Here is a 22,143-nt window from a genome sequence, read left to right on the forward strand (position 1 = left end):
TTCAAACATTAATAAATTCAGTGCGTCAGGAAAAGTTGATGGTGTAATTTCCACCATTGTATTCTAAACTTTTAACTCTACAATTAACATTGTATAAATCAGCACAACCTGGTTCTCATGTCTTAATGCAGATTATATTGAATTTACATTAGTTTCTATTGGGAAAATTGCAATACATGAAACATGTTAAAGGAGCATGAAAAAAATGTATCTAAAGCACACATTAATTTTTATGTGTTCCACCCTTTTTTAAATGTGAATATTAAATGTTTAAACAAATATTTAATTAATACTTAAACAGAGGAATAGGGTTGTTTGTGCAAATATTAACACAAATATTTGCACAAAATTAATATTTGTTTTGCAATATAATTAAAAACGTATCAACTTAACGAAACAGTTAAACAGAATGATAAATGGTAATTTCTTGGGAAGTGACTGCGAATCGAATCACAACCAGCTCATCCCATGCCAGATTTACATGGAAATGATATAAAGCTTCATTTTACTATCCCCTGATTATTTCACTCAATGTTGAACTGATAAATCCCATAAAGATTTTTCTCAGAGATTGTTTTATTTCTTTGGTTCTAAGACAATATATTATAGGGCTGATAAAATGCGGCACAAATGTATAGATGCAAATGAGCAACACATTTATATCAGCATTAGAGATTAGCTGAAATTGATTGTAAATATAAACACCCAATCTGGGTACATAGTACAAGAAGATGACAAACCAGTGTGTGGTAACCGTGTAGAAAAAGTTCTGCCAATTTCCAGAATGGGACATTAAGCGGATCTTCCAGATTATTATTATATATGAAAATATAATATATGATAAAGGGAAAACATGCACAACCATAGCTATAGTGAAAACAGTACGTCTGGTCGCTAAAGAGTCTACGCAAGACAAAACAGAAACAGGTGTAAGGCTACAGAAGCAGTTCTTAACTTTATTTGGTCCACAGTATGGAAGACAAGCCCCCATTACTGCAATTCCTAATCCAATCGCCGATGCAAGCAGCCAAAATGTTAAGCAGAAGACTGAAACCACTTTGTTAGTGATAATGGAACAGTAATGGAGTGGTTTACAAATAGCCACAAAGCGATCAATAGCCATCAGCATGATAATAAACGAATCAAGAGAACCCAAATTGTGAACAACGAACATTTGGAAAAAGCATGCACTGAAGGACAAGGAACCATCCCCAAACCAATATTTGGCAATGATTTTTGGCAAGGTCAATGTGTCGAATATGAGGTCAGAAAGAGCCAGGTTTCCAATAATTACATACATTGGTTGGTGTAGATGCTCTCTTTGAATGATCAAGCCTATTACAATTCCATTTGAGAAGAGAGATATAATGTAGATTAAGAAGAATGTTAATGAAACTACTACATGAAACTTTCCTGAAAGACCTGGAAACCCAAGAAGTACAAACTCGAAAACATCTGTTTGATTGGCCATTGACTCATCAGAGAACAAGCAGCACTGTATAAAAAACAAAGTAGAATTAGTGTTAGATAACTTAAGAAAGGAACAACACTCAAACACAGAGATAAATACATTATTTGTTGTTTGAACAAGTAATTTTAATTTGCCAATTTTATCCAATTAATGCAATAAAAAATGGTTTATTAAGTAAAGTATGTAACATATAGTGAATAACCTGTTTACATGGATACACTTAATGATTCACTCAAAGTATAAGTAGTCATTATATCTTATATCAGTGCAGAGAAGTGGTGGGGTGGTGGACTGTTGCATCAGGACATTGAGAAAGGCTGTGGAAGAACTATTGATGACTTAAAAGTTATCCCACAATGTGGGTTCAACTTCTGGAATATCTCTATGGAAAGCCTATTCAGAGTATCTATTTTAAGGCCTATATGCACATTTCAATATGGTTATTCTGTGCAGCCAATGCACATCAATCAGTGAGCTATTTGGACACACATGTTCAGCCACAAACCACTCATCTGCTCAAATAATTCACAATCAAGTATAGGCTGAACCATGTCTAAGTAAATTAATCTCCCCCCACAAATGGTAGTTAGGGGGTCAACATTCAACTAGATTTTCCTCCATCCCAATCAATTCGGATCCATAAAGATTTATTTTGTATCTTTTAGTTATTGAATCATGAAATAAAAATGATGTTACTGCAATGACTAAAATCTATATAAAATATTGTATGTTTCATAATTGTCAGTAACCACAATGAGGAGCAAATGTGAAAATCATCGATCACCTACAATAATTGTCCTACATGCAACAATCTCTAGATGGTTTCACGCATATTGCTTTCAACTTGTTTCCTCTAAATCTACTAAATATACAGCACATAGGACAAAGTAAGATAAGTGATAAGTGAATCACCATAACTGCTATTTACTAATACATCTGCTGGATAACTCTATTTACAATAGTTGTATATTGACACATAATAATTTTGTATTACGTCACACCTGTAACTCACCGGTAAAAATCAAGATTGGATAAAACTTCTCCAGTCATGATCACACCTCCAATGCATACGGCTCATATTCTCATCACCTCTATTTATGCAAAGGTTTTCTCAGTAGACATAGTCTCTCATGACCATCTCCTAGATGTAATTGCCTATTAATCTAAAATTAAGAAGTTCTGTACCCTTAAGGGAGATTGCACAAATGCACATCAATACTCATTAGTGTGACATTTCGCACGTTACCATTCTTTACCATTCAACATAATTTATCATGATGCAATCATATTGCACTGGATATTACAATTGTTGTCACCTGTATAGGACATAAATATATTGATCTGAAGACTTTTATTGAAAAATCATTCAAAACTGTGATGGTAAAAGTTTCAGAATGTTGACAAACCCATACCTTTGTCTTTAGGTGTATGGTAGATTGAGTGATCATAGTTAAGCATTAATTAATCAAAACCTGCGCATGCTCAATATATAAAACTTAGATTGAATTCAGGTCAAATTCAGCTAATTCTGTGTGTTTGCAAATAAGGGAATTTGCAAAAATAAATTTTGATTAAAGTTATATAAAAAATACAGTGCTAAAATGTATGTTAATAAAACAGCTTAAAGTAGAGGACTCCTAAACAATAAGACAGATTGTATTTACAAAAGAGAAAAGGAAAAAGAAATGTCCTCCGGTGCTGGGAGGGGATAAGTTATCGGTGCTAGGCGCCGTGAGTGTAAAAGATTATTTGCGATTCAATAAAACTTATTGTAAATCTATTTGATACAGATGAATGTATTTTAATTGTGTGCAATACCGGAACAGTAAACCAAACTGCTGAGTGTCAGAGAGTGTAGATGTGAAAATATAAGATGTAAGAATATATTTAATGTATGGGCACTGCGATTGTCTAGTGTGGGCTGCAAGGGCAGCCCAGATCCAAGGTTGCCAAAAGGGCCACCAGAGAGTGGATGCCCCTAGCAGTCAGCTTGCAGTGGCTGCCGGAGGTTCATACAGGATAGCCTCCTGGATTTAAATGAATCCAGGAGATGTATTTTATTATTATTAATTTTTATTTATAGGGCGCCACAAGGTGTCCGTGGCGCCATACAGGGACAAAAACAAATTACAATACAAGGTGAGACAGCACAGTACAGTAAACATAAAGCACAGTAACTCAGTAAGCTCAATGCACAGCTAGTGAGGGCGGAGGGAGTATCCGCAAATGACGGGGCCCAAAAGGAGGGCGCGGAAGACAGGGAGACCCCCAGAGGGGGGAGGAGGGCCCTCGAGGAGGAAGGCAAAGTAGCTGGAGAGCAGAGTTAGAAGTGGTGGAAACAGGAGGAGAGATGGCCCTGCTCAGAGGAGCGTACAATCTAAGGGGAGTGGTGGACAGACGGAGAAACGCAGGGGAGAGAGGGAGAGTAGAGGGACGGAGGCAGGGAAGGGGAAAGAAGGGGGGGAGGCAGAGGATAAGGTAGGTATTTAAGTGGGAGACTGGAAGGCTTTAAGAAAAAGGTGGGTTTTTAAAGCCCATTTGAAACTGGACAGGTTAGGGGAAGTCCTGATGGAGGAAGGGAGCTTGTTCCAGTGTAGGGGGGCAGCGCGGGCAAAGTCTTAGATACGCGCGTGGGAGGAGGTGATGAGGGGGAAGATAGGCGACGGTCATTGGCAGATCGGAGAGGACGGGATAAGGCGTGAATAGATAGGAGTGTGGAGATGTAGGGTGCAGTGGCATTGGCGAGGGCCTTGTATGTAAGAGTGAGGAGCTTGAACAGAGTTCTGTAGGGGAAGGGGAGCCAGTGGAGGGATTGGTAGAGGGGGGAGACAGAAGAGGAGCAGCGAGAAAGGAAGATAAGCCTAGCGGCTGCATTAAGTACAGATCGAAGGGGAGCGACATGAGAGAGGGGGAGGCCAGTAAGGAGGAGGTTGCAGTAGTCCAAGCGGGAGATGATCAGAGAGTGAATAAAGCATTTGGTGGCATCTTGGGAGAGGAAGGGCCGGATGCGAGCGATGTTACGCAGCTGGAAGCGGCAGGATTTAGCAAGAGAGAGGATATGGGGTCCAAAGGAGAGAGAGGAGTCGAGGGTGACACCAAGGCAGCGAAGTTGGGGGACAGAGGAGATAGAGGAGTTGTCGACAGTGATGGAGAGGTCGACAGGGGATGAGGTATGGGGGGAGGAAAAACTATCAGCTCGGTTTTGGCGAGGTTGAGTTTGAGGAATCGAGAGGACATCCAGGAGGAGATGGCAGAGAGGCAGACGGACACCCTAGAGAGGAGGGAGGGAGAGAGATCAGAAGAGGAGAGGTATAGTTGAGTGTCGTCAGCGTAAAGGTGGTAGCTGAAGCCGAAGGAGCTGATGAGTTCACCCAGGGAGGAGGTGTATAGAGAGAAGAGTAAGGGGCCCAGAACAGAGCCCTGGGGGACCCCGACTGGAAGGGTGGACGGGGGGGAGAGAGACTTTGTGGTGGTGACAGAGAAGGATCGGTCAGCGAGGTAAGAGGTGAACCAGGACAGGACAGGGCCAGAGAGGCAGAGAGACTGGAGGGTGTGGAGGAGGAGGGGGTGGTCAACGGTGTCGAAGGCTGCAGAGAGGTCAAGGAGGATGAGAAGGAAGAAGTGGCCCCTGGCTTTAGCAGAGAGGAGGTCATTGGTGACTTTAGTCAGGGCAGTTTCAGTGGAGTGAAGGGGGCGGAAACCAGACTGGAGAGGATTAAGAAGGGAGTGTTCAGAAAGGTAGGAGGTGAGATGGCTGCAGACGAGCCTCTCGAGAATTTTGGAGGCAAAGGGGAGAAGAGATTTGGGGCGAAAGTTCGAGAGAGAAGTGGGGTCAAGATTAGGCTTCTTAAGAATGGGGGATACGAGAGCATGTTTGAAGGAGGAGGGGAAGATCCCGCAGGAGAGGGAGAGATTAAAGAGGTGAGCGAGGTGGGAGCAGGTGGTGGGGGAAAGGGAGCGAAGAAGGTGGGAGGGGATGGGATCCAGGGGACAGGTAGTAGGGGGGGAGGAAGAAATGAGAGAGTGGACTTCCTCGCCCGTGGTGGGGCGGAAGGAGTTGAGGGGAAGGTGTTTAGGGGGGGAGGACAGAAGAGTGGGAGGGGTAGAAGGGAGAGTGGAGGAGGAGATTTCAAGTCGGATGGCCTCAATTTTAGAGGAGAAAAAGGAGGAGAAGTCGGAGGCAGTCAGGGAGGAGGGGGTGGGGGGAGGGGAGGGGGCCAGGAGAGTGCTGAAGGTGGCGAAGAGGCGGCGGGGGTTAGAGGACTGGGAAGAGATGAGGGATTTAAAGAAAGATTGTTTGGCGAGAGAGAGGGCAGAGCTGTAGGATGAAAGGATGAATTTAAAGTGGAGGAAGTCAGCCAGGGAGCGAGATTTTCTCCAGTGACGTTCGGCGGTACAGGAGCATTTTTGGAGGAAGCGGGTAAATTTGGAGTGCCAGGGTTGGGGTTTGGAGCAGCGTGGGTGGACGGAGTGGGCAGGGGCGACTGCATCCAGAGCGGAGGTGAGGGTTTGATTGTAGAGGGAGACCGCCTGGTTGGGGCAGGCCTGGGAGGAAAGGGGAGAAAGCAGGGTATCGAGAGAGGAGGACAGAGAGATAGGGTCGAGAGCGTCAAGGTTGCGTATGGACAGAGTAGGTTTAGGCATGGGGAGGGGAGCAGGAGAAGAGGAGAGGGAGAAGGAGAGGAGATGGTGGTCAGATAGAGGAATGGGAGAGATGGAGAAGTCAGAGAGATTACAAAGGTAGGAGAAGACAAGATCAAGAGAGTGACCAAGGCAATGGGTAGAGGAGGAGGTCCATTGGGTGAAACCAAGGGAGGAAGAGAGGGTGAGCAGTTTGAGGGTGAGCAGTTTGAAGGAGAGGTGGTGAGGAAGCCAGGCAGCAAAGTTGTCAAGGGAGAGGGAGGTGGGGCCAGGGGGGCGGTAGATGACAGTGACGCGGAGGTGGATGGGGTAGAAGAGGCGGATGGAGTGGGCTTCGAAGGAGGAGAAGGAGAGGGAGGGTTCAGGGGGAATGACACGAAAAGTACAGGTGGAGGAAAGGAGGAGGCCCACTCCACTGCCTTGGCGGGCACCAGGCCTGGCGGAGTGGGTGAAGGAGAGGCCACCATAGGAGAGGGCAACGGGGGAGGCAGTGTCAGAGTCGGAGAGCCAGTTTTCAGTAATGGCAAGAAGGTTAAAGGAGCTGGATAGAAAGAGGTCGTGGACAGCAGTCAGCTTGTTGCGGACGGATCTGGCATTCCAGAGGGCACAGGAGAAAGGGGGAGAGAAGAGGAAGGAGATGAGGATAAGGTTAGCAAGATGAGCAGCGCGCGGGGGAGGGCGGGGAGGAATGAGAGAGGTGTGGCGGGGGAGAGTATGGGTATGGAGTGAGAGCTGGGAGGCATAGTAGGAAGAGAGAGTAACAGAACAGTGAGAAAATGGGGACAGTGAAAACAGGTAAGAACAATGGCAGGAAGACAATGACAAGGTGGAAGACAATAACGAGATTAGGGCGTGGAAGGCATGGAGCAATAGTGCAATGAGATAATAAGGACAATAAAGACAGGTAATAAAATTAACAGGTAAAAAGTAATTACTGGTAAATATGGAGTCGGGAAAACAAAATAATGGCATATAAAATAATAGGATAGTAATAGGTAAAAAGTAGTTACAGGTAAATATAAAATCAGGAAAACAAAATAATGGCACATAAAATAATAGCAGGTAAAAATAATCACAGATAAGGATAGTTACAGGTAAAATAGACCAGGTACCAGTCGACTCTACGGTGCAGGCAAAGGTGTAGATCCAAGGGGATGAAGCAGGGTCACTGTAAGGAGGACGGTTCAGTGGAGCAAAGTAGTAAGAAGAACCTAGAGTTGCTTGGGAGCAGGACGAAGATGAGATCCAAGCTGAGGGGGAGAGGCAGAGACACAGTTCCAGGGAGCTGAGGGGGTGAGGCAGAGTCACAGTTCCAGGGGGCTGAGGCAGAGTCCAGGGAGCTTCAGTTCCAGGGAGCTGAGGGGGTGAGGCAGAGTCACAGTTTCAGGGGGCTGAGGCAGAGTCCAGGGAGTTTCAGATCCAGGGAGAAGGTTGTGGAGAGTTAGGGGGCTTCAAGTGAGGAGCAGGGCATCAGATGAGATGAGGGGGAGCAGGAGTATGGAGGAGGCATCAGTGGGAGACAAGAGAGGAGCCACAGCAGGAGATTGGTGGACGTCAGCAGAGGAGAGCAGGCAGGATCGACGTAGGTCAGCAGCACCGCGATGTAGCGCCTCATGGGCGACCTAGCAGGCCCATAATGAAGTTCAGAGTGGTCCATCAGCTGCATGCTGGGGTCTGTTGTCCCAGGGTCTGGTCAGTCTCACATGCAGGCTAATGGATCAGCCTGGATTAATTAAATGGGCAGGAGACTGGATTACCTCCTGCCAGGTTATGGGCTTTAAACTGTGTTAAAATAGCTGGTTTTGTATTTAAGTTGATATATACCTTCTAAATATCTGGATGATCACTAGTATCTCTAATTAGTGTGTAACAGTTCATGTAAGAACCCTTTCTGATCAATAAACATCACTTATTCAAGATCCTGCTTTAAACCATAGCTACCAAGCTACCTGCTGTAATTCCTTTTGACCTACACATTAGGTCACGCTAATCTGTTATCCAGCTGTTTTGAGGTTTGGTACCCAGTGTCTAGCAACAACACTCTAGCTACCCTGCAGCAATGACCAAGGCTGCAGTTCAATTGACAGCCAGGAAGAAAGTGCAACAGACCGCCAGAGAGCAGCATCCTCTTTTCAACAGAAGGTATCAGCAGAACCAGCCCATCTGTCCTATAGTGAGCGCATGGCTGATGGGCTCAGGGGACAATGAGACTGAAGCTGAGTGGGCACAAGTCATCCAGGCATGGAGTCAAGAGGGAAGGGCACCAGCTGGGAGGCCCAGGCAGGAGACACCCCTAAGGGATCAGGATTATCATCTCTACCTTGCCCTACATCTGAGGACAGTGTTGGGAATGTTGACAAGCATCTGCAAGTATTTTAAAAAAAAATTGAAATAAACTTTTATTGAAATTTCACTGAAATCAAGGGTGTGAGGGGGGTGTACAAGAAAGAATAGAGGGTGGAGGGGATTGAGATTGGAATGTTAACATATACATATCAGAACAAGTGCAAATCCACTATACCATTTTTTATTAAGAGAATGAAAGTATGAGAGTATCTCAGTGTGAGATTGCGGATATATGAATCAAAATAGTACAGACAGATGTATAAATCGTTAGAGATAAAGGGAGCAACGGGAGGAAAGAGAGGGAGAGGAGAATTGGGAAATGTTAGTGGGGGAGAAACGGGTAGGAAAAGGCAGGGGGGATGAATTAAGAGGGGAGAATATATGAAAAAATGTGTAAAGAACTCTCATCTCCATTGTGAATAAACATCAAAGAATAGGAGAGGACATTATGTATCAAAGTACTCGGTCCAAGTATACCATGTAGATAAAGATAGGTTGGGATTGTCGTGAAGTATGTTAGTGATGTGTTCCATTTGATATATTTGCCAAATATTGGCAATTAGGGCAGGAAGTGTGGGGGGTTCAGGGTTTTTTTCAAATTTTTTTTTTCTGACTAAAGATAGAATATGTCCAGGAAGTTTCCAAACTAGTCTGTGGATTCCTCATGGTAGACGAGGCAGAAGGCAGAAGGAGAGATGAAAAGGAACTGACAAGTGTGTGATCTTATTAATAAGTTCTAATACTTCTCGCCAAAAGGGTTACATTTTAGGGCAGCTCCACCAAACATGAGACAGGGTACCCCGTTGACCACAGTACCTATGGTACACCCTCCTTCACCTGTTCAACCTCTTCTCCAGCATCCAAAGTTTTAAATGGTCCTTGAATGCTCACCTCACCACCAAAACCTTCAACTCCTCCATCCATTTTCACTGGCCTAGGATCTTTCTCCCCTCGCCCATGCTGTGTCTTTCCTGCCCTTCTGTCTCAGCAATGCCCTCTTTCCACTAGATTGTAAGCTCTTACAGGCAGTATTGTCTTCTCTTTTGTATTCTCGTCCACTCCTATTTCATCATTGTGTTCGTCTTTATTGATGTTTTTTTGTTCTGTGATTGATGCACCATTTTACTCATTTTGTTCTTGTAGTTTATATATTATGCTTTTTCATCATTGTACAGCAATGAATAATAATAATAATAATAATAATAATAATAATAATAATCATAAGGACCTCTTCCATTAAAGGTTTCAATATTACCTCCTTAGCTATGCCTACTTTGTACCTCTCCCATTTGAACCCGCTTTTTCCCTAGCTAAGCTGTGCCATTCAGGATAAATTTAAAGAAATTTTCAATGTCAGAGTTTCCTTAATCATATTAATCAACCCTTGGGCTGATAAGATAGTAGTTTGTAGGTTTTAGTCAGAAAGAGGATATACAAATGGTTCCTACCTCACTAATCCCTCCCAGCCCCAGCAAAACAAATGCAACAATTGTTCCTCGCAACTCTAGAAAAGCTGCTGGCAAAAATATTTATTTGATCCCCACAGGTTTCCTTCAGATTGGTGATAGATATGCCCATTATATAGTACAAAGTGGGCTGCACTAGGGCGAGTCACTGCTTGTCACTACTGTCCAGTCACTGACCAATCAGAAAACTAAGCCTGTATCTTCATTGGCCAATGATCCCACTAATGTGTGTACAAGATACTTTACCTTCCGTCTCTTCAACCAGATGTTTTTGTTACTTTTAAAGAGATTTTTTTACTTTATTTATATTTATTTTTACCAGTTATTTAAATGCATTAATTTATTTTAAGCAACTAGGGCCTGGCCAGACTGTCATCTATTAATTGCCACCAGCAAAATGGGCCCTCCAAAGTCACCCTGATATCAGTGTGTAATCAATTCATACTAGGGTTCCAAAATTAAATTCTCCTCAGAGGAAAACAGAACTCTGATGTTCCCTGAAACTGTGAACAAATAATACAGTATGACACAGACCAAATAAGTGAGGGAAGATGAGCCCCTAAAAGAGAACATTAAAATCTTGCTAGGAGGCCCAGGATTCATGCATCTGGCGCTGGTAACAGTGTCTGGTAGCCATCAGGAAGGGAGTGTTTTCTTCCCCAAAGACGGGAGCAAAGCAGCAAAGAGCAAAACTTCTAAAAGACCCAGGTTCAGTGACTACAAGCTTTACTTAAACTGTTTGGAGAAAATATTTTTGTTTTTTATTTTTGTGTTTCTTGTTTTATGGATTGTATCCATCAATATGCTTTGGCGGATGAATTAGATACTGATAATGGGACTCATTAACCCTATACTACCAAAACAATCCTGTAATAATTGTGGTAATTTCACTTTTATTATTTTGGGAGCATTGAGTCCTATCAATGTCTATAACAATCCTTCATTCTCCCACAAGAGAGTCCCTCAACTGGCGCCTGGTTGATGGTGGTGGAAAACCTCTCAAGTAGAAACATTTAATAGATAATTAATAAATACTTAATATCCTTCAGATCTGGTGACCAAGAGTTCCATGACATATAGATAACATCAGCATCATGCTCATTAAGCCCCCTGTGTTCTGTAGAAAGGGACAGAGTTATCTTAAGAGATACCTCTACCATTAGGAAAGAAATGCTGCTACATGGGGTAAGGTCGGTCACTCTGTTACTCCAGGTAGTAATTAGCATTGTTCACACCTCTAAAAGAATGAATGCACCCAAACCATTAAATACTCCTTTTTTTTTCCTTTTCTTTCCTTTATGAATCAGGCCCAGTGTTTGTCTTTACAAGTATTTTGGGATCCTCAGACTTTATACCTAACGTAAGACATTATTACTTACCGTATACTCGAGCGAGAGTGTCAGGCATATAATCTGACACCTCTACAAGTCTAAACTATAAATACAGCTGCTGTGTATTGAAATTTACAGCAGAATCTATTTTTTTTTACTTTGCAATACTAAATAATTGATATTTAATATATATCTTGTGGCAAGAGCCCGCTACTGCAGAAGCACACGCGTACAACTTCTTCCTTTTTATGGTTCTTTATTGTCAGGATGGTAATAATGTTTTGACACCGTATACTTGCACAGCAATTATGGAGACCCTAAACGCTTACTATACATAGTCCAGCTCTCTGTCCAGATCAGCCAGCTAGCCCAGTGTTGATCTCCCTGAACAATGAAACAAGCAGGGTTTTATACCTGACACTCCTCCCACAGGCCTAGCTTGATGGACAGGTGACACACCCACCTTCTCTTTAAAAGGAAACGCCCATCCCTGGCTCTGTTTAGACTATCAGACCCACCCTGTCTGTTTGCTGAGAGGAAGCAGCTTTTAAATCATGTAAGTAAACCAATTTTAAACTACACATATGTTTTTACCTGGTTTAATCTCCACCTAGGTACATAACTGTGCCAATGTTTTACTCTACTTCCCTGCTTTCTCTGCATATTGCCAGCTAAATGCCTCCTTTTGTTACAATATATATATATATATATATATATATATATATATTAAAACAGTGACAAAAGACAACAGTGCTCAGTACAACATCTAACGGTCACGTGTTTAAAATTGTGCTTATATTTAAAAATCACTTACAGTAGGCTGCTTCACTTTAAACATCAATTGCGGATGTGATACCTAGATAAAAACAAAAAGAGGAGCGCCAAACATAGTGTGATACCGTCAATACAAAGAACAAGTGACCATAAAATTTCAAGATGGTCTCGTACCAAAATCAGATAATAAAATCGCTCATCTGAACAGTAGTGTCCCTTGGAAATCCCAGAGTTCTTGCATAGATTGGACCTTCTGTGTCTAGTTGTCCAAGAACTAAAACTCAATAGGGAAATAGCAAACAATAGTGTAGTGCGTTCATAACATGCAATTCTTTTTAGAAAAATAGACTTTTAATCAAGAAAACTGTGCCATATCCATACATAGCAATAAATTCACCCTTTTGAGAAAGTCTTTACAGACGAAACGCGTAAAAGGAGCATCGGTTATTTATATTTGGATGGCTATCTGATAATTAGGTTGTTATGAGGAAGTCTCCTGCTATTAGCAAATTGCGTGTGAGCAGAAAAGGACAGCTAGCAAGATCAGGCCTGCAGTTACTCCAAAACCCAACAGTGGCTGACACCTTCTTCTTCATCCAAAGGAAAAGAGATAAGAAATTGCACACCAAACACTGTGACACCATTAATGCTGCATTAAAAAAAGAACGCTAAAACCAGTGCTCGAAGTGGGACGGTACATGGTGATATGTCATACCGCCACTTGTCCCATCTGTGAGTGGCTTCAATCTCTCCTCCCCCTAGATCAGAAAAGCACTGTGGATATGTCTGAGCTGCCTCCCACTACATTGCTGCTATCAATCTGATCAGAGGCATTCTTCAGTAGGGGCCTTGGCCACCAACACTCGGCACCGCCGCTCCCCTGGTGTTAATGGGGCTTACCTGGCACCAAGCTTATCTCCCTCCAGATGTGCGTTCTCTTTGGGTCCTCTCCAATGGCACTACTTGCCTGCTATTACTCCCAACCCTGGAGAATGATGCGCTGTGTATGTGATTGTAGGTGCATACAGTCAAGCAGACAACCACATGTTCCTGTCGCAAAGCCCTGCATTCAATTAATCCACATCCTGCCTCAAGCCTGCTACTACACTGTCAATCCCCCTTGAGGCCCCTGGTTGTTGGGTAGCTAAGTAACATAAGATTATCAGGAAGTCATTATTAGTGGTATTTTTGTCATCTCTGGCTGTACAGTATGTGCAACAATGTTTGCTATGCTAATATTTCAACCACTATGTTTAATACATCCCACATGAATGTTAATTTATGAACTGCAAAAAGTCTCCACCTGCAATGCTTATTTATGTGCCCCAGATCCACAGATCCCCCGAACTCTTTTCTATCCTCTACTCTGTCTCATCCTCTTCTCCCTCCTCTCATACCTCACCTTCCCTGACCCCCCTTTTTCCACATCCCACCTGCCAATTACCCCTCCTCTAGACCTCCATCACCCCTTCATTCTTGGACTGCTTAGCCTACAACTTTTCTGATACCCGCCTGGACCACTAAGCCTTATGTTACATCTGCCCATATTATCTCTAATTCCCCCTCCCTCTCCAGAATATAGGCTCTCACGATCAGGGCCCTTTACCCTATGTCTTATGTCTTTCCACACTAATGTCTTCCATGTAGCCCCTTTCATGTTTCTGTATGCCATGCCATTTGTTCTGTTAATGTTATCCAAACATTTATTATTGTGCCTAACTGTGCCTATGTTATTGTGTTTGCTCTTTTCATGTATGTTTTATCTGTATGATTATGTCAGTTGCTACAGAATCCGTGGCACTATACAAATAAACGGTGGTTGTGATGATAATGTTATGTGGGAACTGGGGTGTGGCAAATTCCATTCACATTTTCCATACTGCCATTTCTAAACTTCCTCTTCGACCACTGACTATACCTGTAACTTTACCAGTTAGACCTCTTTACATAAATCTGTACATATATCATATACTGTGTTACCTGTCAGAGATAAAGAGACATTGCCAAGTATCAGAGATCTAATGCAAGTTAGGGCAGCACGGTGGCTAAGTGGTTTGCACTTCTGTCTCACAGCACTGTGGTCATGAGTTCAATTCCCGACCATGGCCTTATCTGTGTGGAGTTTGTATGTTCTCCCTGTGTTTGTGTGGGTTTCCTCTGGGTGCTCCGGTTTTCTCCCACACTCCAAAAACAAACTAGTAGGTTAATTGGCTGCCATTAAAATTGACCCTAGTCTCTCTTTCTCTCTCTCTATCTGTGTGTGCATGTTAGGGAATTTAGATTGTAAGCTCCAATGGGGCAGGGACTGATGTGAGTGAGTTCTCTGTACAGCACTGCGGAATCAGTGGCGCTATATAAATAAATGATGATTATGATGATGATGAAGTTACCAACGTTTCAACAAGTGTACCAGTTTACCTCACAAACTATTTAATATTGGCAGGACTGTGATTATTGTATTAAATCATAGTTGATTTATATTTTCACACTGTGTGTGAATGAGTTGTGGGAGAGTTTGGGTGCAATTGAATGACCGTGTGGGAGCCATCTTGTTTGTTCGTTATTATTTTTCACTGTATTGTTGCCCATGATTATTATCTTACCCATTCTCCCAATTACCCCTCAACAATCTACCCATATTTAAATCTCCCTTACCCATTTACTTTCCCCACAATAAACACCAAGTTGATTCTTTGTAAACACAGTGTGTGGTCTTTTATTATTCAGAGGGTTAGTGTGGTCGGGTACAAGATGCTCCCTCAGTCACGGTCCAAATCCCACCAAACTGTGTAGAAGACATGGGTGGAGACACTGAAGAGAGAAAACATTTCCCCACCCCTTTCAGTTAGAGGTTAGAGAAGTGTGGCCATCAGACTAAACGTAGTTAAAATCATGCGGGTGAGTGACTTACCAAAGAACCTATTATCTGTGGATGCCTGGAGTTCCAGCCAATCGGAGCAGGAAGGGGATGGGACTTATACATTATAAGTCAGTGCAGACAGGATAATGTTCTTACTGCTTCCGGATTCCTCCCGCCCTCCCTACAAGTTTTATGGGCTAGGTCTTTTTTATTAGTTGTTGTAGTGTAGGAGAGCAGTGCAGTCGGTAACTGTGCATATGGTGCTCGGTTGATCTTGTCATAGGTCACTACCCCTCTGTGGTCATACTATGGTTGGTCCGTCTGTGATGAGGACCTTTGGGCCGGTATTGTATAGTTTATATTGGCGGTTATAATAGGGGGCATAGTCTTGCCGTTGGACTTGATTTTAGCACCGGCCAATAGATAAGGTATGATCCTGGGTTGGTGGTACTATGGTCTGACCTTTCCACCTTTATTGGTTTTGCGTTCCTGACTGCCCTGCTCTCGTCCGCCTTCCAGTCCTCTTAGTTTAAAGTTCTCATCCGATTAATAAATCCGTAATTCATTCCAACTTTAATTTGGTGTCTGTGTCGTTATTCGGTTTGGTAAAAGGTTATGTCACAGTGTGTGTAATTTGGGGAAACCTTCCCCGCTATGTATTTTATGCTAGCTCTGTCAATTTGATAATGTTCTGATTGGCTACAAACTCATCTAGCTCTATTCTGACACTTTTATTAGCTAGATTGTGTTTTGAAATCTATGAATTTTGTGGAATATATCAGGAAAATGAAACATTATTTTGGATGATTCCTCTTAATGTATTACCAAGTTAGGGTATAGTGAGTGTGACTGGTAAAAAATATCAACATTATAATGTTTAGCTTCTCCTTGTGGTATTTGAACCATTACATTATTGAGCTGTAATATAATTTCCTGCATATATAATAGCTGGTTTGCAACATAAAAGCTTCAGATAATTTTGTGCACACGATTAAAATGAAACCTTCAAGTGTGAATCAATTGGCGGAATATGGTTAGTTAAGTCATTTCAGAATCTATAATACCCACAATGTTCTTGTCTTACATGATACATTGTTGCTGATCACTTATCATGCTAAGCAACAACAAAGGTTGGACTCTGCAATATGGGCCGGTCGCATAGTGGGCTACCCTGGGCTGGGTCACTGGGCCACCAGCATTTTTTCCCTATAAAATGTTCCTAATAGGCTGCTGAGTCAAGTCTTGCCCTCAGGACTAAAATCTGCTCGCCCTCCTCTGGTGCCACATACTGGCCAATCCAAGTGCTCAGTCTGACCATCAAGCATCTGGACTTTATTAGTTTTGGCTATATACATATGTAAGGAAACCAAGGATCAGGCTAATGGACTATTACAACTTTTGGGTGCTACTGGTGCCCACGTTATCCAGCAATTCAATGTGGTTTAATACAAAACATGTGTTTTAAAGTTGTATCATGAATTTTGCTATATATTGAGAATATTTAAATGAAATAACCAATGTTCATTATTTAATAGTATAACATATGTTTTATTGTGTGTGTATTGAAGGGATGTTATGTATTTGCTGGTCGAGTTTAATGATAGCTCTAGAGAGCTTGAGTGAAGGACATCCGATGAAAGAGGTCCTGATATTCTGCCTTGTGAATCGCATCTCTATTCCTGTGTGGAATTGTTCTCAGCTCCTGTGTGGTTTTGAGCATCGATGTTCCTGTGTAGAATTTTTGTGGAACTCCACTCTATTCAACAAACTTGTCATCACATACCCAGAGGCATTGGACTACAATCTGCAGGACAATCTTGCTCAACTCGCTGCTATGTATTGTATTTTTGAAAACCTGTTGCATTGCTGTGTGATCTTAAAGTACACCTGCAATACTAATAAAATGGTGTTGAACCTGCACATGGTGTAGGTCTGAGTGATATAAAGGGCCCCGCATCCTTACAATGTACATAGACATGTATTGCTAATTCTGAAAGATAATGACATTTAGCACTCAAATCATAGAGTTATTAGCAAGTCTAGATGGAATTGCATACTCAGTCTGTAGTGGCCAATATCCAACCACATTAACTGTCCATCCCAGTTGACATCTGATTGTTCTCCATGGCTTTCTGTGCCAAATTAGATCTAAAACAGCCTATTTGGCCATTCAAATTGTAGCATAGATAGGCACCTTTAGTCCACATGTTTTATTTACTTGCTGATTATCCTTTTTATTACATTTCCCAGAGTCCTTTTGATTTCCTCAGTTCTAAGACAATATATAATAGGGCTGACAAAGTGTGGGGCAAATGTGTATAGGCAAATAAGCAAAACATTGACATCAGCATTAGGAATTAATTGAATCTGATTATAGGTGTAAACTGTGAGTCGCGGGATGAAATACAATCCAATGACGAGCCAATGCGTCGTACATGTGTAAAATGCCTTCTGCCAGTTTTCCGAGCGTGTCGATGAGCGGATCTTTGAGATAACAATGATATATGAGAAGATTATAAATGACAACGGACAAAGATGTGCAATCATAGCAATAATAAACCCTGTTCTCCTGGTGGAAGCAGAATCTGCACAAGATAGAACGGCCACAGGAGTGAGAGCGCAGAAACAGTTCTTGATTCTGTTGGGGCCGCAGTATGGTAGCCAAAGACCCAAAGCAGTGATAACTAATCCAATAACAGCGGCAAAGAGCCAGAAAAATATGCAAAGAAACGTCACCACTCTGTTGCTTATAATAGAGTGATATCTAAGGGGTTTACAAATGGCAACATAACGGTCAATAGCCATTACCATGATTAAGAAGGAATCCAGAGATCCCAAATAATGTACAAAGAACATTTGGATAAAACAGACAGAAAAAGACAAGGATCCATCCCCAAACCAATACTTAGCAACAATTTTTGGCAAGGTCAATGTGTCAAAAAGTAAGTCAGATAGAGCTAAGTTTCCAACAATGACATACATGGGCTGATGAAGATGTTCTCTCAATATAATCAAAACTACCACAATGCCATTTGCATAGAGAGAAAAATTATAGAGCAAGAAGATTGTTATTGAAACCACAGAATAGAATTTTTCTGGTAGTCCTGGAAATCCAACAAGGAAAAATTCTAAGACATATGACTGGTTCCGGTTGGCCATTGACTCACTTAGGCTTGGAAAACTGTCTGCAAACAAAAAAGTATAATTAGAATGAATGCATATTATTTCTGTTTCCAATTTTACAATTATGTATAAAATTTAAAAGGGTCCCCACATCTCCCCTTCCCATTTGAGCAGATTTCAAATTTGGAGCCTTAGAATGCTTGATGGTATGCAAAGCATTCTGGGGCTTTTAATTTGTGAACCATATGACCCATGTACACCAGAATGTTTGTTGTGTGTGTACTTATTACATTATACTTTCATCTTAGCATTTACAACATAGTACTGCCCATTTTTCAAAGATATCATCATGACATCTCCTAATCATTAAATATATTGGACCTGATTCATTAAGGAGCCTAAATAGTTGTCCATGCCCAGAACTGAACCATACACCAGTAAATGCAGCAATATCCAATTCATATTTGAGCGCAAAAGACCTTTGCTACAGTCTACGATTTCAAGGGTGTACCAGGGAGGGGATTGGGGATATGCGCGTATGTAATGTACAATAAGGGCGTGCCGAGCTCAAGCACATGCACCAGCTACAGGTCAGGTGTAAGCGCAGATTACTAGTGATGCCGGCTGTGTCTGCAGCTAGAACATGTGTCTGCATCAGCAGCTACAGGTCAGGTGTAAGCGCAGATTACTAGTGATGCCGGCTGTGTCTACAGCTAGAACATGTGTCTGCATCAGCAGCTACAGGTCAGGTGTAAGCGCAGATTACTAGTGATGCCGGCTGTGTCTGCAGCTAGAACATGTGTCTGCATCAGGTGACAATCATTTAAGAAAAAAAACCTGTCCATTTTTTTGTGACTTGATATTCCACATATGTATTGTACGTATCCTGCAGTGTATTGTCTGTTAGTGCTAAGTGGACCACCTAGACCAGTATCCAGAGATTTCTTCAAATCCACTCCTTGTTGAATATGGGCGTGCGTATGCACGATGTATGTGCAGGTTTTTAAAAAACACACTTTACGTTCGTTTTGCGCTTGTTAATGAATCAGGCCTATATTGCAGAAATCATGAAAGTCATTATATAGCAATTTATACAGTGACAGATTTACATAATTGAAGCCTGTAGGAAGACAACCTTTGTTGTCCTAAGACGCACCCAACCCATTGCTCTGCCTTTCAAAACAGAACATTCTCTGGTTCTTCCAGTTCCATCACAGAGTAGAATACAGCACCATTAAGCATCTATTCAGCTTCAGTTGATTTTTCTAGCTCCTTAGATAACTGATCCTTTTCTACTGAAAAGAAATATATATGACATATAGGCTGTGCAGGGAAAGAGAGACGTCAGTCATTGCCACCCTCAATCATCCAATGCTTATATTCGGCCCTGCATATCATCATCATCATTTATTTATATAGCGCCAACATATTCCGTAGCGCTTTACAATTGGGGACAAACATAATAAACTAATAAACAAACTGGGTAAAACATATATTACTTTTATACATGTCCATCAAATGTCATGCAGACATTGAGTTTTAATATATTTGTGCTGATCTCCAAGGGCGGATATGAGTATATTGCCATGATACGTAACCATTACAGCAACCACAGTACAGAGCCACTCATTGCCATGTCCTTAATCGGGATGTACAGAGTGGCGTCGCTTCAGACTTCAAAGTTCAGTGAAAAAATGTAGGATGGTAAAGGTGAAATATTAAATACTAATACAAAGGTGAATAAAATAATTAAATACAATGATGTGGAATAAAACACAATCAATGTCAATTATTATGGTAAAAGTAAAAAAAGATAAATATAAATATAACACAAGTGAAATAAATTAGAGGGAATACATATATACCACAGTAGGAGGGAGGACTGTCAGTAGAATATGAATAGATGGAGTGCAGAAGTGATGAACTGGAGGGTGATGGTGTGGGGGGGGGGGTGGAAGAGTAGAAGTAAGGACACTGTTAATGGATGAATATCAACTTACAAGATAAAATAGAAGAGAATATGACAATAATGGAGCCAGAAAAATAAGAATGAAAATTAGTAATGAGAAGGAATAATAGATTATATATAAAATAAAAAAATGATGACATTGTGCAATCTGTGGTCCACTGCTTAGCTATAATACCAAACGCGTTTTGCCACCGAGTTCATGACTTCCTCAGTCGATTCTTCCAAAGAGAATGAATTAAGATAAAAAAATCTTTGTATTGAACACTTTGGGTGGTTTTCAAGCCAAAAAGTAATCTTTTATTGGCTGGTATATGTGGGCATATTACTGGTAGCTGAGTTTGGATGTGTGCGCACCTGGACAGAGGTGCATATACATAAAGGTAATTAAATACATATATTATTATTAGAGATGGGTGGGCTCGGTTCCCCGAGAACCGAACCCACCCGAACTTAGCCTATCCGAGTACCGAGCCGAGCAGGCTTGGTACTCTCCCGCCCGCTCGGAATCCAAATCGAGGCTGAACGTCATTGTGACGTCGTCGGATCTCGGGGCTCGGTTCTCGCGATACTTGAAAATTATAAATACACACCTCCACAGCAATCCATCGCCATTTGACAGAGGGAGAGAGCAGGGTGTAGTCACAGGCTGATTAGAGCAGGGACAGAGAATACAATTCTGATTCCAATTCTGATAACAATTGATAGAGAAGAGAGGAGGATAAAGGAGTCTTTTTTTTTCAATATTTGGCACTACAAGTGCTTTGGGGTGTCCCCCATTCTTTTGCATTAATATTTCTGACTGTCAACAGTCCTGTTTGTCAGCAATCTGAAAAATAATTTTTAGCACTCCCAAGTGCTTTTTGGGTGTCCCCCATTCTTTTGCATTAATATTTCTGGCTGTCAAAAGTCCTGTTTGTCAGCAGTCTGAAAAATTATTTTTAGCACTCTCAAGTGCTTTTGGGGTGTCCCCCATTCTTTTGCATTAATTTTTCTGGCTGTCAAAAGTCATATTTCTCAGCAGTATCTAAAACAATTTGTAGCACTACAAGTGCGTTGGGCTCATAATGGATTCTAAGCAGTCCACATATGAGCAGAATCAGCAACCAGGTTCTGTCACCAGTCCTGATGGTAGTGTTCCCAGTACGTCATCTGGGAAAGGCGATGTCAAACTACACAGTCTTTTGAAATAAGTCAAAAAAACACACCCCAAATAAAAATTTACCGTGTTTAAGCACAAAAGAAGTGTAACTGAGGAAATGTTTACTGCCGATAAAAAAAAATTGCCATCATGCCATTCTACACACGCAGTGGCAAAGAAAGAATGAGGCCTTTCGCTATTAGTGACAGATCAAAAAATGTTACTGAGCCTTTTTCTTGTACGGACACTCGTGACAAAGCAAAACCAAGTAATTTGGAGTCTAAAAGTGGTGCACAACTACTGTTACGCGGGAAAGCCGAGCTGTAAGAAAACAGTAAGGCATTAGAGGATAATGTATGCTCTGCATCAGAAATGACACCAATCCCTGGGGAGAGTCCATCCACCAGTGGGATGTCTAATCATGAGCATTCTGTTAGTGACAGTGTACCCATAAAGAAGGTTCCTTTCAGCAGTACTGCTGATGTGTGCTTTAACAGCCCGAGTGTAGCCGGTGACACACCAATTGAGGATGCCACTTTTGAATAGGAAGAGGATGAGGGGGAGATTTGTGTAGGCGACGAGGGCGCTAATGATGATGTTGATGATTATGATGCAGACGGATACCAAATTGCCTTTCTCAATTTCTATTTATATTCTAGATTATATAACGGCTGAATAGTTTACTATTTTACTCCTAGTGGAGAGGGGATCTGATGCAGACAGATACCAAACTACCGTGGTCCATTTACTTTTACTTTCTAATTCCACAGTCTATGCAGGCTGCTTTTTTTCTATTCAACTACAAGTGCAGGGTGTAATATACACCCAAAGATGATGGCTGCATTGCCAATAGGCATAGATGAAGAGGAAGACAACCAGGTTTGTGTGGAGAATTAAGGACGGCCTACCAGGGATTAAACTGTTTTCTTCCTAATTTATTAGCTTTAGAATTACCTTACTTATCCAAGAAACAGGTGGAGCACCAAATTAGGTTATTTTATGCCCAAAAATATTGATTTTTAAT

The 22,143-nt window shown here is 41.8% G+C and overlaps 2 protein-coding genes across 2 annotated transcripts; both read right to left on the minus strand.

Moving 5' to 3' along the window:
* Nucleotides 1-508: 508 nt before the first annotated feature.
* On the minus strand, nt 509-9,382 carry LOC142139268 (olfactory receptor 6B1-like). Its single transcript, XM_075196731.1, has 2 exons — nt 9,296-9,382; nt 509-1,495 (listed from the first exon to the last, which is right to left on the minus strand). Exons 1-2 carry the CDS (start codon nt 9,380-9,382, stop codon nt 509-511), a joined length of 1,074 nt encoding a protein of 357 aa, XP_075052832.1.
* Nucleotides 9,383-17,103: 7,721 nt separating this feature from the next.
* On the minus strand, nt 17,104-18,443 carry LOC142139291 (putative olfactory receptor 10D4). The gene is made up of 2 exons (XM_075196772.1): nt 18,436-18,443; nt 17,104-18,055 (listed from the first exon to the last, which is right to left on the minus strand). The coding sequence occupies exons 1-2, from the start codon at nt 18,441-18,443 to the stop codon at nt 17,104-17,106; spliced, it is 960 nt and encodes a 319-aa protein (XP_075052873.1).
* Nucleotides 18,444-22,143: the final 3,700 nt, after the last annotated feature.

This window comes from Mixophyes fleayi, chromosome 2 (genome assembly GCF_038048845.1).
Source record: "Mixophyes fleayi isolate aMixFle1 chromosome 2, aMixFle1.hap1, whole genome shotgun sequence".
NCBI classification, from domain to species: Eukaryota; Metazoa; Chordata; class Amphibia; order Anura; family Limnodynastidae; genus Mixophyes; species Mixophyes fleayi.